Below are 17116 nucleotides of genomic sequence, written 5' to 3' on the forward strand. Positions count from 1 at the left end.
AAAAATTTGGAATACAGAGTTGCTTTGAAGGGAAATAACGAAGTGAGGTAGATTCCCCAGTGAAAACAACCCCATTAAATTTTGGAAGGGAGAGCACAGTATTTGCCCATCTAGTTCCTTGATAATATTAAGCTTATAACATAAAGAAAGCACATCCAGAGGAACTGTAAGTCTTATTTTTTTTTGTACTGGACCCACTTAATAATTGCATTTATATTCTGCCTTATTATGATATACCCAAAATGTTTTGAAGTGCTTCAAATGGAATGCAATGCAGTCCTATTGTTATTCAGATGAATGCAACAGTCATTTTGGATGCAGCAATAAAATGCATAACAATTTAATTTACATTTGCTGACAGAGAAAGGAATATTCTGTAGATCTTCATTTTTTGTGACCATCTGGAACAGATCTCATTTTACTGCATTGTCAAAAAAAGGATATTTCTAAAATTCCATAGTTCACACTGACATGTGCTAAATATCAACTGAGCTTTTTTTTTCAAATCAGCCTATAATAATTTTCAATCAGTTCTTGTACCTGTTTTTATTCACAATCAATTACTTTCTGCTCATAGTGGATTTTAAACATAAAAAGGAATTTTGTACATAATTAGAAGCATTTAATGCGAAAGATGGCATTATTCTACTGAATGGTATGAAGGCTTTGCGAATTAAGATACTAGTTTGGCTCAGTGGTTAGCACTGCTGCCTTACAGCATCAGGATCCCAGGTTTTATTCAGGCCTTGGGCAATTGTCTGTGTGGAGTTTGCACATTCTCCACGTGTCTGCGTGGGTTTCCTCTGGTTTCCTCCCACAGTCCAAAGAAGTGCAGGTCAGGTGAATTGGCCATGTTAAATTGCCCAGAGTGTTAGGTGCATTAGTCAGAGGAAAATGGGTCTGGGTGGGTTACTCTTCGGAGGGTTGGTGTGGACTTGTTGGGCCGAAGGGCCTGTTTCCACACTGTAGGAAGTCTAATCTAATTTCCATTTAGTTTCAATCACATGATCTCTCAAACTCAGTTTCTTTTTATTGTTCTCTTACCTGTGTGCATCCACAGGTAAACTTATTTTATTGAGTCTGCAACCTGAAATGACATGTTCTGGGATGACATAAATGCATGAGCTTTGGGGTGATATATCACGTGTTGCCAAATTTTGTGGTTTACCAGAGACAAAGAATCTGTCGATAGGCTTAGACAATCAGCTATGGTGAACAAATATGAGCATCTGAGGTGGAGAAGGGGCTCATAGCCCATGGATCGCTCACACAAAGAGCCAGTGAAACCCCTGGAACTGAGCAGTCAGATATCACTCCACGATGCTCAAGAGTGTTGGGGAATGGGGACAAGAGACAAAAGGTAACAGAGAGATATTCCTGCACACAGAACCCATCCACTGTCCCCTACTCATAGAGGAGAGGCTGAAGGAAGGAACTTATTGAGTTTTTTGAGACAGACCCTCCTCCCCCGAAATTGCTGACAGCATGTCTGATGGCTGGGTATACCACTTTTCCGGAAGGGGGAGGCTGATCTCTCCACCCCTGACAACTAATCTTACGTACATCAATGTCCTTGGTGTGCAGGATGTCAAAATTGAAATTACACCTCATTATACCCCAGTGGAGCACTAATAAAGCATTTGTAACATGTTCTTACCAGTTTGAGATTAAATGAGCCAGGAATGAAATGTATATATTAACCATGAACTTTTTATTAGTTTATGTTTCTTTAAAAAAGCAATTTGCAATTTATATACTAAATCTCTTATATTTTCAAGAGTTCCTACTATGAGTCAATGAGACTGGCATTCCTGAATACATCTGGGGCAGTATTTTTTGGGTACAATTCTGGTCTCCCTCCTATCAGAAGGATGTTGTGAAACTTGAAAGGGTTCAGAAAAGATTTTCAAGGATGTTGTCAGGGTTGGAGGAAGCTACAGGGTAGGCTGAATAGGCTAGGGCTTTTTTTCCCCTGGATCATTGGAGGCTGAGGGCTGACATTATAGAGGTTAATAAAATCATGAGGGACATGGATAGGGTAAATAGACAAGATCTTTCCCTGGGATGGGGGAGTCCTGAACTAAAGGGCATATGTTTAGGGTGAGAGGAGAAAACTTTAAAAGGGACCTAAGGGCAATTTTTTCACACAAAAGGTGGTGCATGTATGGAATGAGCTGCCAGATGAAGTGGTGGAAGCTGGTACAATTACAAAATTTAAAAGGCACCCGGATGGATATATAAATAGAAAGGGTTTACAGGGATATGGAACAAGTGCTGGCAAATGGGACTAGATTAGGTTAGAATACCTGGTCAGCATGGACAACTTGTACCAAGGGATCTGTTTCTGTGTTGTACATCTCTAAGACTCCATGCCAAGGTCAGGAACAGAGGAGGCCAGGACCATTAAAGACTAGCAATTGCCAGTTTGCCAATTTGCCGATTCCAGTCCTGGCATGAGCAATTTTGGAGGAGGTGGGTTCAGGGTTTGGCAGGGTTACTTGCCCCCATGGGGTGGTGGTAAATTTGACTTTGTGAGAGTCTTTTTTTTGGAGGGCCTTGGAAGGAGGCAAACTAAGATTTTGCAGTAATCTTCCAGTTTCCCCGACATGGTGAGGGTCAGTCGCTGAGGTAGGCACCTGGTAGGAGGTCTGGTGGCAATGCTCCAGGTAGGCTTATGGGCCCTGTCTTGACTGCCTTAGGTACAGGTGTAGGCAAAGGCTGCCCTGCAAAGAGGATTCCTATAATTTTACCCTGTTTCCCTGTCCACAATGGACGGGGTGGGAGGGGAAGATTCCCAGTCAAAAAAGTAACATTTGGAAATGAATGTACTGGCACTACTGGAGCTCTATTTTGTGGAATACAAGAAGAGTCCCATAAACTTGTGTCTTTGCAAGTCTTACTGCATTTTTTTCTGGTCCACGTGGCCTGGCTGCTTTATTTATTTTTGATTTTATTTTTTCAGAGGTGTGAGAGACTGACGTCCATGATGAAGCGTCCTCCCAGTAACAGTCATCTGTGTTAATAATCATATCCCCCTACAGTCATATCTAGATTTGCTTTTCATTCAGTTTATTGAAATGGGAAGCTGAGCAGGATATATAGATGGGAGCCTCCCCTTTGCTCCCCAGGTGCCAGTCGGTAGTGGCTGTGGACAGTTACCTGTCACCAGCAGTTCGGCGGTACTAGTCGCTTGTCCTGATCCATTGGTGGCTCGTACAGAGTATCTGCCGCTGTGTGAGGGCGACAGGCGGGAAATGATCAGCTTGGCGCGGCCGTCGCTGAAGGAAATCTCTGCGCCCGGGAGAGCAGCAGCTGAAAGAACCTGGCCATCTCTGAACCAGCTCACCTCAGGAACTGGTAAACCTGCCAAACACACAACAGCAGAGCTCCAGAAACCATCCACACACAGAGAGAGAATGCAAACCCACGCAACGGGGGGGGAATAAGCTTTTGGATAAACAGGAAATCAAACACGAGCAACATTAAAATAGAGACAGAATTGAGTTTCTAATTTGACTAGCTAATACTCGTTTGCTGGTGAAGGTCTTTATTTACAGTAAATAAAGCAATGTCGTGATACATTTTTTTCCAGCATTCAATACGGAACAACATGTGGCGAGCAAGAATTTTATTGATTTATGAAATGTACAAAATAAAAGCAAGCACGTGTAGTTAGTTATACTGAACCACAAAGGGGAGTTCCCCCGAATGATTAACCCATTTCGTTTCTCCCCGTGTTGAACAGATTCTGACAGCCGTGATTTTAATCTCCAGGGTTTTGTGAGGTCTAACATCGAACAGTTTGAGTTGACTGACGCCTGGAGAGAGAAAAAAACTTACCACTAATGTGCGCCTCAAAGGCAGCGGCACTACCCTCCAGTGCCACTATGCTTTGAAGCGGGTGTAAAAATGTTGGAGCTTGTGTTGCCATTGTTATAGGCACCCTGGAACAGAGATAAATGGATAATCAATAGCGGAAGCGTTTCCTTGTCAATTATACAGTCACTTTTTAAAAAAAATCCGTTGCTATATTCACAGCCTCGGGCGAGAGTCAATTTGTTTTAGGTCGCTGGCGCTACTCTACAGCAGCCATTCGTTTGAAAATGAATTTACTTTTATATATGCAAATCACTTGTTGTACTTAGTCTGCCTTCACAGAACTTTATTTTATTATAATTGTCTGTATCATGTTATGCTGATTCAGCAATTATAGCAATGAAATATATTTGGAGCCGCAGATTCTGGGCATAAAATGTGAAATATAAATAGAAAGTGCCTCCAAAGTGTCATGATAGACCCGAAAAGTTAACCCTGTTTCTACCCACAGATGGTACCAGACTTGTTGAGCTTTTCCAGGACTTTGTTTGTCTTAAATATATTTAGACTATGAGTCAAGTTAGGGTTTGAATTACCACCACTATTAATCCGCTCGTGACATTTCTGGTACTGACTATGGAATGAGCTGAAAATGTGTTGCTGGAAAAGCGCAGCAGGTCAGGCAGCATCCAAGGAGCAGGAAATTCGACGTTTCGGGCATAAGCCCTTCATCAGGAATGAGTAACACAAGCAGGTGTTACTGACTATGGAATGCCTTAAAAGACTGACTGAAGAGTTGAACACCATTCTGTATTAAAACGCCATGTAAAAGTGTAAAATAATTATTTCCCATCTGCTGTCGATTAGTAAATGAAATTACCCTTGGAATAAAATGGACAGATAAATACTTTTGTGAATTATGTTTCAATTACCGAAAATATTTTTCAATTACTGAAAAATACTTGAACCACTTTTTATTTAGAGCGAAGAAAATTAATTTTCAATATCTTACAAGTATGATCCTAGGATTCTTTAAATAAGGGCTGTTTAATTGCTGACAGAAAAGTTTGTTCTAAATTTAACTAAATGACTTTGATTGACAGTAGACATGTGTGACATAGCTTCTCAGCTGTCCCATTAGCTGAGTGCCTATTCCCTTAAAAAGACATTGCTGTCCAGAAGATACCACATACATGTGATCAGGTACTATTCTTAGGAGTTCTTCATTTATCTGTCAATAGCATAACCTTGAAAACTTTTACTCTACAGACCAAACATTTTAAATTATTTCAGTTATAAAACCACTGAATTCAATTTGTCTTTATACATTAGATACTGTTCAACAAATTCATTTCACACTTAGATTCAGCATCACTGACTAGACTTACAGCGATTTAATAAGGAACTGATAAATATCTTAAGTTGATTTTCTCAAACCTTTACTAGAAAAAAAATTATCACTCAATATACAAAATACGTTTAATACCATGAAAACAAAATACTGTTTTATAATAAACACTGATTTACCAACCTGAATTTTCAAGAGTGCCTACAGCTATAGGGCAAAGCCCACAGGTTTTAAAGCTTTGGAAACCACCTCCGTATCCAGAATTTTGCCAACTATCCACTGAAAGAATTGGACTTTCCTCTTACGAAAAGGAAACAAAACTACCCGGAGGTTCCATGCAATCCCTACACCCGAGGCAAGGCTGGGAATGCCTGAACCGCTCAGAAGTGCTAACATGGTGGTTTTACTTTATATACCCCAACTCTGTTGAAAGTATGCAACATCATTTTTTTAGACACTTCTGATTGGCTAATACAGCAAGGAATCATGGGATAATGAACCCTTTTTAGGCAACGCAATGGTGCCTGTCACTTTGCTTTTATGCAGACTGCTAATTTTGGCACATTAGTTCTGAGTTGTCACTGTTAATCAGTACCCAAGGACACAATGAGTATGCTCATTTCAAATAATAACCATCACTTTTATTTTTCTTTATCTCTACCTTTTGTATATTTCAATTATCAGTAAAATAAGGAAAGAATCAAAGCCTAAGCAGCAGTACAAGTCTGAAAGCATCAATCATTGATGATACTAACAACTGCTTCTGTCAATCACTGAATGAGATTAACAAACATTTCAAAACAAGTGATCAAGAGTATTCTTTTAAATACCACATTGATACATTATGATCTTCCTGACACAGAAGTTCCCACTTTATTATAGAATTTCATATTTGCTTCCTGTTGGAAGTACTAATACCAAAGATAAAGTGAAAGCTGTTGAGTAGCAATCGGTTCAAAACGCATGAGGATGTGTAATTCAATCTGCTCATAAAATAAGGACTGAATCTAGTTTGTGTTATCTGCTGCAATAGGCTTTTATACAAAGTATATTGTAGTAATTACAAATACTGTGACATACAAATTCCCTGATTAATGCTTACACAAGTTTCTTCCTGTATAATTTGATAATAACTTTTAAAACTTTCACATCGGAACACAATAAATGTCTGATTTTTCAGAATATCAAATAGAGAAGTACTGTCGTCAAATTTTATCATCATGCATTGTGCAGTGATATAGTTGGATACTGTTGCAGAAACAAAGCATTTGGATTTTTGAACATTTTACAGAAATACTCTTTGACATACATCTACAATGCACATTTTGAGTTGGGAAATTAATAAGAAAATGTACGGTGCTAATAAAAGTAAACCTTTCAGATTATAAGAGAAGCTAATATTGGATTTAAGAATATAAAGCAGTTTGGAGTGAGACAATGTTGTTTGATGCAATGAACCTGGCACTTTTTAAAACCTTTTTTAAAAAAATGTATGCAATAATTTAAAGAACTAGTGGACAAATTCTAAACAATGTATCCCTTATGCCCAATAACATATCAACAAAATGTCAAAATATTTAATGATTTTATGACTTCCAAAATTCAAAATTCCCCATGGTCTCGCCAAATTAGAAAACTATGGCTTCTTTGTCGTAAAGTCAGTGCAATTGTCAACTTTCACCATCATTATGTCTCAGTATCTGACAGCAACTGTTGTATTTTGGCATAGATTCCAAACCAAATTGGCCTATAACTTTTCTACAGTTACATATGATATATCAAATATACAGTCATGATTTGGAGATGCCAGTGTTGGACTGAGGTGTACAAAGTTAAAAATCACACAACACCAGGTTATAGTCCAACAGGTTTAATTGGAAGCACACCAGATTTCGGAGCGACGCTTCTTCATCAGGTGGTAGTGGAGGGCTCAATCCTAACCCACAGAATGTATAGCAAAAATTTACAGTGTGATGTAACTGAAATTATACATTGAAAAATTAACTGTCTGTTAAGCCTTTCATCTGTTAGAATACAGTGATAGTTTCACTTCTTTCATGTGTAAATCACAAAATCTTTTTTTTAAAACATTGCATTCTCGGGTTAGCTGTTAACAATGGTGATAGCTAGACAATATGTTGAAGGTGTTGGCCCCCTGTGTTCTCTGCCTATGCCATGATATTTAGATTGATTCTAATCTAAAAAGTGAGATAACAGAGTTTGACATAAATTCATGCAGTTTTTGAGCTCAGAATTCTACATGAATGCATGCAGTTTTTGAGCAAAGTACAGTGTAACCCTGCAATTTACCTCACAAAATATATGTGTGCATGTGGATGTTTGTCTGTCTGTGTGTGTGTGCGTCTGTATGGGTTGGGAGCTGTGAGTGTGAGAATGTGTATGTGTGTGTGCGTAGTGAGTGCAGAGTGTCTTAACTCTGTGAGGGGGTGCATGTGGGAGTGTGTGTGTCTGTAAGGGTATGTGGGGCTTTCTGTGTGCGCGTCTGTGTGTATGTGTGTCCGTGTAAGTGTGTATGTATAGGAATGACTGTGTGTGTGTGTGTGTGTGTGTGTGAGAGAGTGTGTGTGTGTGTGTGTGTGTGTAGATAGTGCAATGGTGGTCACCTGTAATGTGACATGAACCCAAGGTTCCCGTTGAGGCCCTCCCTATGGGTACCAAACTTAGCTATCAGCCTCTGCTCAGCCACTTTTCTCTGCTGCCTGTCCCAAAGTCCACCTTGGAGGATGGTCACCTGAAGGTCCGAGGCTGAATGTTCTGGACAGGGCTGTCTCATTTTCAGTTGTTCTGTGCAACGGAGCCAGTTTAGAGTGTTCAGTCAGTCAGTTTTTTTGTTTGTAATCTATAGTATCAGCAAACACGCATTTACAAGTGTATAAATTTGTGGTATTGTAGTCATGTCAATAGTTAATGTTGAAAATAAACTTCTAGATATCATAACATAACAAAAGGGTTTGTTTAGGATAAAAAAAACTCAGAAATTGCTGGAAATTTTAGGATACTTCAAGATCTAATATCTATTTCCTATCTTTATTTCATTGTCTATAAAAATATATAAAAAGTGAAGGATAATAAATTACTTTTGCTTTCTGCCTTTGTGATTGTGAGAATATTTCCAAGTGTTTGGTTGCTTATCTGCTTAGTGACATCTCCATTGCTAGTTACCGAGAGGATGCTTTTCACTTAGTGTCAGATTTAAATACATATCAAGAAAAATGAACCAGTATTTTATAACAGTTCAGCATATTTATGTCAATGGTTTGTGCACATATTCCTCAAGCCTTTATGCTCTTGCAATTAACAATTATTGCACTGTATTTGGATTTCAATGAGACATTTGAAAAGGCTCAATGTAAAAGAAATGGACAAAGTAGGAGCTCATGATGTAAGGGATAACATGTTAGCATGGTCAGAGGATTGGCTGGCTGGCAGAAAACAGAGAATATATTTAAATGGGCCTTTTTTATGATTGACAGGATGTGACAAGTTGGAGTCCCTCAGCAGTCTATGCTGGACCAACTTTTTACATTTATATCAATAGCTTAAATGACTGTCAAAGGCATGTGACTAAATTTGCAACTGACACACAGACAGGTAGGCAAATATGTTTTGAAGAGTAAATAACAAGGATGCAGAGTAATATTGATATGTTAAATGAGTAGGCAAAAATCTGACAGATAACACAATCTGGGGAAGTGTCAAGTTTTTTACTTTGGCAGGGAGCTAAAAGTAACAGAGTATTGCTTAAAAGAAGGCTGACTGTGCAATCCTGGTTTAAAGGTGGTTCGGAGTCCGTGTGGGATGAGTTGGTTATGGAGGCAGGCACTGAGGAAGCAAATGTGGCTGTGGTAGTGAGTTTGTTTCACGACATGGTTGAAGAGCATCAGGGCAGAGGAAATGACCTGGGAGTTGTAGTGGGAGAGGGACTCCCTGAGATTCTTGTAGCGAGAGGAGGAAAACTTCTTCAAGGCAGGCATCCTTGCAAGAGGATTCGCAGTAGGGTTAAAATCAACAACGTAAAAACAATGACTGCAGATGCTGAAAACCAGATTCTGGATCAGTGGTGCTGGAAGAGCACAGCAGTTCAGGCAGCATACAACGAGCAGCAAAATCGACGTTTCGGGCAAAAGCCCTTCATCAGGAATAAAGGCAGAGAGACTGAAGCGTAGAGAGATAAGTTTGGGGGGGGCGGTGGGGAGAGAGTAGCATAGAGTACAATGGGTGAGTGGGGGAGGAGATGAAGGTGATAGGTCAGGGAGGAGAGGGTGGAGTGGATATGTGGAAAAGGAGCTAGACAGGTCGGACAAGTCATGGGGACAGTGCTGAGCTGGAAGTTTGAAACTAGGATGAGGTGGGGAAGGGGAAATGAGGAAGCTGTTGAAGTCCACATTGATGCCCTGGGGTCGAAGTGTTCTGAGGTGGAAGATGAAGCGTTCTTCCTCCAGGCGTCTGGTGGTGAGGGAGCGGCTGTGAAGGAGGCCCAGGACCTCCATGTCCTCGGCAGAGTGGGAGGGGAAGTTGAAATGTTGGGCCACGGGGCAGTGTGGTTGATTGGTGTGGGTGTCTCGGAGATGTTCCCTAAAGCACTCTGCTAGAAGGCGTCCAGTCTCCCCAATGTAGAGACCGCATTGGGAGCAACGGATGCAATAAATGATATTAGTGGTAAAACTTTGCTGGATGTGGAAGGCTCCTTTAGGGCCTTGGATGGAGGTGAGGGAGGAGGTGTGGGTACAGGTTTTACAATTCCTGTGGTGGCAGGGGAAAGTGCCAGGATGGTTGGGTGGGTTGTAGGGGGGCGTGGACCTGACCAGGTAGTCACAGAGGGAACGGTCTTTGCGGAAGGAGGATAGGGGTGGGGAGGGAAATATATCCCTGGTGGTGGGGTCTTTTTGGAGGTGGCGGAAATGTCGGCGGATGATTTGGTTTATGCGAAGGTTTGTAGGGTGGAAGGTGAACACCAGGGGCGTTCTGTCCTTGTTACGGTTGGAGGGGTGGGGTCTGAGGCGGAGGTGCAGGATGTGGACGAGATGCGTTGGAAGGAATCTTTAACCATGTGGGAAGGGAAATTGCGGTCTCTAAAGAAGGAGGCCATCTGGTGTGTTCTATGGTGGAACTGGTCCTCCTGGGAGCAGATACAGCGGAGGAATTGGGAATACGGGATGGCATTTTTGCAAGAGATAGGGTAGGAAGAGGTGTAATACAGGTAGCTGTGGGAGTCGGTGCGTTTGTAAAAAATGTCAGTGTCAAGATCGGTCTTCATTAATGGAGATGGAGAGGTCCAGGAAGGGGAGGGAGGTGTCAGAGATGGTCCAGGTAAATTTAAGGTCAGGGTGGAATGTGCTGATGAAGTTGATGAATTACTCAACCTCTTCGCGGGAGCACGAGGTGGCACCAATACAGTCATCAATGTAGCAGAGGAAGAGGTGGGGAGTGGTGCCGGTGTAATTACGGAAGATCAACTGTTCTACGTAGCCAACAAAGAGACAGGCATAGCTGGGGCCCATTCGGGTGCCCATGGCTACCCCTTTGGTCTGGAGGAAGTGGGAGGATTCATAGGAGAAATTGTTAAGGGTGAGGACCAGTTCGGCCACACGAAGGAGAGTGTCGGTGAAAGGGTACTGATGGGGACATCTGGAGAGGAAAAAGCGGAGGGCTTGGAGGCCTGGTCATGGCGGACAGAGGTGTAGAGGGATTGGATATCCATGGTGAAGATGAGGCATTGGGGGGCCAGGGAAACGGAAGTCTTGGAGGAGGTGGAGGGCGTGGGTGGTGTCTCGAACGTATGTGGGGAGTTCCTGGACTAGGGGGGATAAGACAGTGTCAAGGTAGGTATAGATGAGTTCAGTGGGGGAGGAGCATGCTGAGACAATGGGTCGGCCAGGGTGGTCAGGCTTGTGGATCTTGGGAAGGAGGTAGAACCGGGCAGTGCGGGGTTCAAGGACTATGAGGTTGGAAGCTGTGGGTGGGAGATTTCCTGAGGTGATGAGGTTCTGTATGGCCTGGGAGATGATGGTTTGGTGATGGGAGGTGGGGTCATGGTGGAGGGGGCAGTAGGAAGAGGTGTCCTCGAGTTGGCGTTTGGCCTCAGTGGTGTAGAGGTCAGTACGCCAGACTACCACTGCACCCCCTTTATCCGCTGGCTTAATGGTGAGGTTGGGATTGGAGCAGAGGGATTGGAGGGCTGCGCGTTGTGAGGGTGAGAGGTTAGAGTGGGGGAGGGGGGTAGACAGGTTGAGGCGGTTAATGTCCCGGCGGCAGTTGGAAATGAAGAGGTCGAGGGCGGGTAATAGGCCAGCGCGGGGTGTCCAGGTGGATGCAGTGTGTTGGAGGTGGGCGAAGGTGTCCTCAGTAGGTGGGCGGGAGTCCTGATTGTGAAAGTAAGTTCGGAGGTGGAAGCGACAGAAGAATTGTTCGACATCACGGCGTGTATTAAATTCATTGATGCATGGATGGAGGGGGATAAAGGTGAGTCTTTTGCTGAGGACTGATCGTTCGTCCTCAGTGAGGGGGAGGTTTGGGGAGATGGTGAAAACTCGGCAGGGCTGGGAGCTGGGATCTGGTGTGGGTGTGGAGCTGGGAGTGGGGTCAGAACCTGTAACTGGAGTGGGTGTGGTGGTGGGGGTAATGGGGGTGGAGTCATGAGTAGGGGTTGTGTTCCCCTCAGGTTTCTGCGGGGTGGGCATAGTGACAGTGGGGTCTGTGGGGGGCGTATCAGCAGAATGCAGGTGAGTGGCGCTGGTGGGGGCGGAAGTGGTGGCAGACACGGCAGTAGTGGTGGCGGAAGTCACTGAGCATGTGGCATCAGCGATGATGTGAGGGGCAATGTGATGTCACGTGTGATGTATGAGGAATTGTGAGGGGCAGAAGTGGCTGTGGGAGTGGCTAGGATGGGGGCAAAATGACACCATCAATCAGCGTGGGAGTGGAAGCTGCATCAGCCGCATGGCTAATGGCGTTTCCGAGGCCAGGGGAATCTTCTGGAATGTTTGAGTATGGCTGGTTATGGAGGTGGGTGGATAAAAGTTTGTTGTACTTACAGTTTTTAATGTTTGAGATGGAATTGAAATACTGTTTGTTGAGAGTATGAATTCTCCTGTGGATGTAGTACAGAGTGGGTCCTTTGCAATTCTGAGAGAGTGCGGCCCTCAGCTGAGGCAGGGCTGACTGTAGAGAGGTTAGGTGCCGGCGCATTGCTGCGAGCGTGGAGCAAAGGATCTTGAAGGAGAACTGTTGCTAGTGTTTTTGAATCTGTAGTCTGTACTGTTTGTCCTGTTCGGGTCCAAACTCTGCTGGTTTAAAGATGGTTTGGAGTCCGTGTGGGATGAGTTGGTTATGGAGGCAGGCACTGAGGAATCAAATGTGGCTGTGGTAGTGAGTTTGTTTCATGACATGGTTGAAGAGCTTCAGGGCAGAGGAAAGACCTGGGAGTTGCAGTGGGAGAGGGACTCCCTGAGATTCTTGTAGAGAGAGGAGGAAAACTTCTTCAAGGCACCCTGATATTCTTGCACGTTCTCCCCGTGTCTGCGTGGGTTTCCTCCGGGTGCTCCGGTTTCCTCCCACAGTCCAAAGATGTGCGGGTCAGGTGAATTGGCCAAGCTAAATTGCCCGTAGTGTTAGGTAAGGGGTAAAATGTAAGGGTATGGGTGGGTTGCGCTTCGGCGTGTCGGTGTGGACTTGTTGGGCCGAAGGGCCTGTTTCCACACTGTAAGTCTAAAAAAAAACTTCCCCTGAGATTCGAGAGGTATGTCTGTTGCAACCGTGTGGGTGGCACAGTGGTTAGCACTGCTGCCTCACAGTGCCTGAGACCCGGGTTCATTTCCCGCCTCAGGCAAGTGTCTGTGTGGAGTTTGCACATTCTCCCCGTGTCTGTGTGGGTTTCCTCCCACAGTCCAAAAATGTGCAGGTTAGGTGAATTGGCCATGCTAAATTGCTTGTAGTGTTAGGTGAAGGGAGAATGGGTTTGGGTGGGTTGCTCTTCGGAGGGTTGGTGTGGACTTGTTGGGCCGAAGGGCCTGTTTCCATACTGTAAGCAATCTAATTTTAAAAAGTCACTGCAGGTAGTTTGTAGATGCAGCATGTGATCAAGAAGGCAAATGGGATGCTTTCCTTTAATATGAGAGAAATTGACCATAAAAGTAAGGATGTTATACTTTAGTTTTACAGATGAGACCACATCTTGAATACTATGCTGTTTTGGTTTCCTCACTTAGAGAAGATGGAACAATATTAGAGATGGTATTCAGATTTACTAAATTGATACCTAGAATGAGCAGTTTCTTTTTGAGGAAAGATTGGACAGACTGGGCATATTTCCACCAGAATTCAGAACAGCAAGGGGTGGTTAAATTGGAGTGCATGGGGATTTATTAGCTCAGATGGCTGGACAGCTGGTCTGTAATGCAGAATGATGCCAACAGCATGGGTTCAATTCCTGCACTGGCTGAGGTCACTAGGAGGGACCCTCCTTCTCAACCTCTCCCCTCACCTAAGGTGTGATGACCTTCAGGTTAAGCCATCACTGGCCATCTCTTTCTAATAAGAGAGCAGTCTTATGGTCTGGTAGGACTATGGCAACTGTCCCTCTACAAGATCCTGAACAGTCTTGAAAGGTGGATGTGGAAAGAATGTTTACTTTTGTTGATGCACCCAGAACTAACGTCACTGGTCTAAAACTAAAAATTTCCCATTTAGGACAGAGAGAGGGACATTTTTTTTCTCGGACAATTGTGTGACTTTGGAGCTCTCTGCCATAGAAGGTGCTGAGATGAGGTCATTAAATCTGTTCAGGATAAGGTAAAGATGGTTAGATTCTATTGGGCAGTGGAATCAAAGATAATTGTGGATGAATTTGGAACACAAACAAATCAGTTTGTGCAGGCTTGAATGGCTGAATGACCTACTTCTCCTTCATTTCTTCATATACATGTTTGTAGCCTTCATTTTTATCACCTCATCTTATTCGTCTGACCAAAATATATCCCTGCACACTCTTCTGCATTGAATTCCATCTGTTACAATAAAGTCCATGTTTCACCAAAGCCCATTATATTCTCCTCATGGTTCACAACAGTTCTTAGTTTTGTGATATCCACAAAATTTGAAATTAGATGCTATATATCCAAATCTGGAACATTCATATAGATTTAAAAAAGCAACGGACCTGACTTGTTTCAAGCACCACTCTTTTGCATGGTTTATGTCAAGAAGAACAGTTCATGATGGGACATCATCTGAAGGTTCATCAACAGCATAGGTACTATGTCTGCCTTCATAATCACTTTTAAGATTAATGTTCGTGGGCCCCCTACCTGGGTATGTTAGATGTGACCGGTTTTGTGTGCCTTCAGTTCAAAGCAGTGTTTTCCATATCTTGCTGACTATGTCAATGACTAGAATATCTCTTGCTATTTCTATGGAGGCCATGGTGCATTTAGTTTCAACACTAAAGAATCCTTCAGCTCACGACATGATACATTTGCCATGGAGGCCATCTTAACTTCATTCTCAAATCCAGCAAGTGACACGTGCTATTTTTGCCAATCCTCTTCCACAGAAAAAGAATCTACTAACTGCATAGCTTAAAGATTTAGCGTCATAGTCATGGAGATGTACAGCATGGAAACAGACCCTTCGGTCCAACATGTCCATGCCGACCATATATCCTAACCCAATTTAGTCCCACCTGCCAGCACCCGGCCCATATCTCTCCAAACCCTTCCTCTTAAATGTTGCAATTGTACCTGCCTCCACCACTTCCTCTGGCAGCTCATTCCACACACGTATCATCCTCTGTGTGAAAAAGTTGCCCCGTAGGTCTCTTCAGGAGCATCAAGGATGGCATTAATGTGGGCAACACAAGGATGAAGTGTTTTCATTTTTATAATGTGCAGGTGGTTTTCACCCACAACAGTGCTATCTTATATATTAATGTCTGCCATCCAGGGAGCTTCCAGCAGTTTACATTAAACAACAAGTGTTCACCAAATAGCCAGATCCCAGATGTTCTTATGACAACAATGGATCTCAACCCTAACCAACACAACAGAAGAGTGATTTCCAAAACTGTTTGCATGCCACAATCTTAGTACATGTGGATCTCCATGTAGAATTTTTTTTAGCAATAGTTACACTGCTTAACAGTTCAGCCATGAGTACCAATATCTGCTGCAGGCTAAACAGCTATATCATAGAAGGGGAGTAAGCATGCTGGAGGATTGGGAAAGAATGAACAGCAGATCACATGAAAAGATTAATCAAAAATAGGAATCAGAGATGTTTGTAACAAAACAAATTAATTCAGAAGAATCTTCAGACACACGTTCTCCACCCTCCTAATTTTCATCCAACTCCAATCTACATTACTTTAACTCTTCCAAGAATATTATATTTGCCAGTCTGTTGATGAGGATTAGATTACTTACAGTAGTGGAAACAGGCCCTTCGGCCCAACCAGTCCACACCGACCCACCCCCCTCTGACTAATGCACCTAACACTATGGGCAATTTAGCATGGCCAATTCACCTGACCAGCAGGTCTTTGGACTGTGGGAGGAAACCGGAGCACCAGGTGGAACCCCACGCAGATGCAGGGAGAATGTGCAAACTCTACACAGAGAGAGCCGATGCTGGAATCGAACCTGGGACCCTGGCGCTTTGAGGCAGCAGTGCTAACCACTGAGCCACCATGCTGCCCCTATCTTCAACATTCCTTCCGAAACAATTCTAAAATCCAACTAACGCCCACATGAAACAATTCTAGCCTTGCTCCTGCCCACCCTTCCCATAAAGAAATCTTAGGATTCACTGACTCTAGCTTGTGTTAAAAAATGTTGCCTTAAATGTCTGTCAGCTGTGAGCTAGGGTATTGCTTTGGGGCTGCAAGACTCATGGAACACTTGGACAAGTTGAGTGAATGGGCAAATGTACAGCAGATGCAGTATAATGTGAAATAATGTGAAGTATCCATTTTGGTAACAAAAACAGGAAGGCTGATTGTGTGCATGTCCATAAGTTGAGAGATGGGAAGGTACAGAGAGACCTTTGTGTGCTTGTACACTAATCACTAAAAGTATGTATTCAGGTGCAGTAGGTGGTGAAGAAGGCAAATGGCCTGTTGGCTTTCATAGTGAAAGGACTCAAGTGCAGGAGTAGAGATGTCTTGCTGCAATTGTAAAGGGCCTTGGTGAAACCATACCTAGAATATTGTTTAAAATTTTGGTCTACTTATCTGATAAAGGACATTCTTGCTATAGGGGGAGTACAGTGAACATTTACCAGATTGACTCCTGGAATAGTGGGACTGATGTATGAGGAGACGTTGAATCCATTGGGATTATATTCCCTGGGCTTCGGAAGAGAGAGGTTCTTTTAGAAATGTATAAAATTCTAACAGGAGTAGACAGGGTGGATGCAGGAAAGATTTTCCTGATGGTGGGGAGCCCAAAACCAGGGATCATAGGCTAAGGATACAAGGTAGGCCATTTTGGACTGAGGAAAGGAGAAATTCCTTCGCCATGAGAATGGTGAGCCTGTGGAATTCATTACTACAGAAAGAAGTCAAGGTCAAATATGGTAAGATATCAAGAAGAAGTTGCGTATAGCATCTGGGACTGAAGGGTTTACGGGATAAGGGGAAAAGTGGGAACAGGCTATTCTGATGGAAAGGTCAACCATGACCATAATGAATGGCAGAGCAGGCTTGAAGGGTCAAATGGCCTACTACTCCTCCCATTTTCTATGCTTCTATGTTTCTTGTGACAACCATCTACAGGACTAAATCAAAACTCAAATGTACTCACAATCGCTACCTTATTTTTCAGTGGGAACTACATATTGTTATGACCAGGTCACAGTTCATTAGACTTTCAGGCAGGATTCCCCTAACAATTAACTTCCTGAGTGAGGAGGGATGAATTGGCTCCCCTTCTTTATTCA

At 43.1% G+C, this 17116-nt stretch overlaps 1 protein-coding gene across 1 annotated transcript in view; it reads right to left on the bottom strand.

Annotated features, from left to right (window-relative positions):
* Window positions 1-5504, bottom strand: part of LOC132817615 (titin-like) — a 350611-nt gene extending 345107 nt beyond the window's left edge. The window contains exons 1-3 of the mRNA XM_060828118.1: window positions 5348-5504; window positions 3841-3944; window positions 3160-3363 (exon numbers count right to left, since the gene is read on the bottom strand). Coding sequence (XP_060684101.1) covers window positions 3160-3363; window positions 3841-3931 — 295 coding nt within the window. The 5' untranslated portion in view covers window positions 3932-3944; window positions 5348-5504. The remainder of the gene's footprint in view (window positions 1-3159; window positions 3364-3840; window positions 3945-5347) is intronic.
* Window positions 5505-17116: the final 11612 nt, after the last annotated feature.

This window comes from Hemiscyllium ocellatum, chromosome 7 (assembly GCF_020745735.1).
Source record: "Hemiscyllium ocellatum isolate sHemOce1 chromosome 7, sHemOce1.pat.X.cur, whole genome shotgun sequence".
Classification (NCBI taxonomy): domain Eukaryota; kingdom Metazoa; phylum Chordata; class Chondrichthyes; order Orectolobiformes; family Hemiscylliidae; genus Hemiscyllium; species Hemiscyllium ocellatum.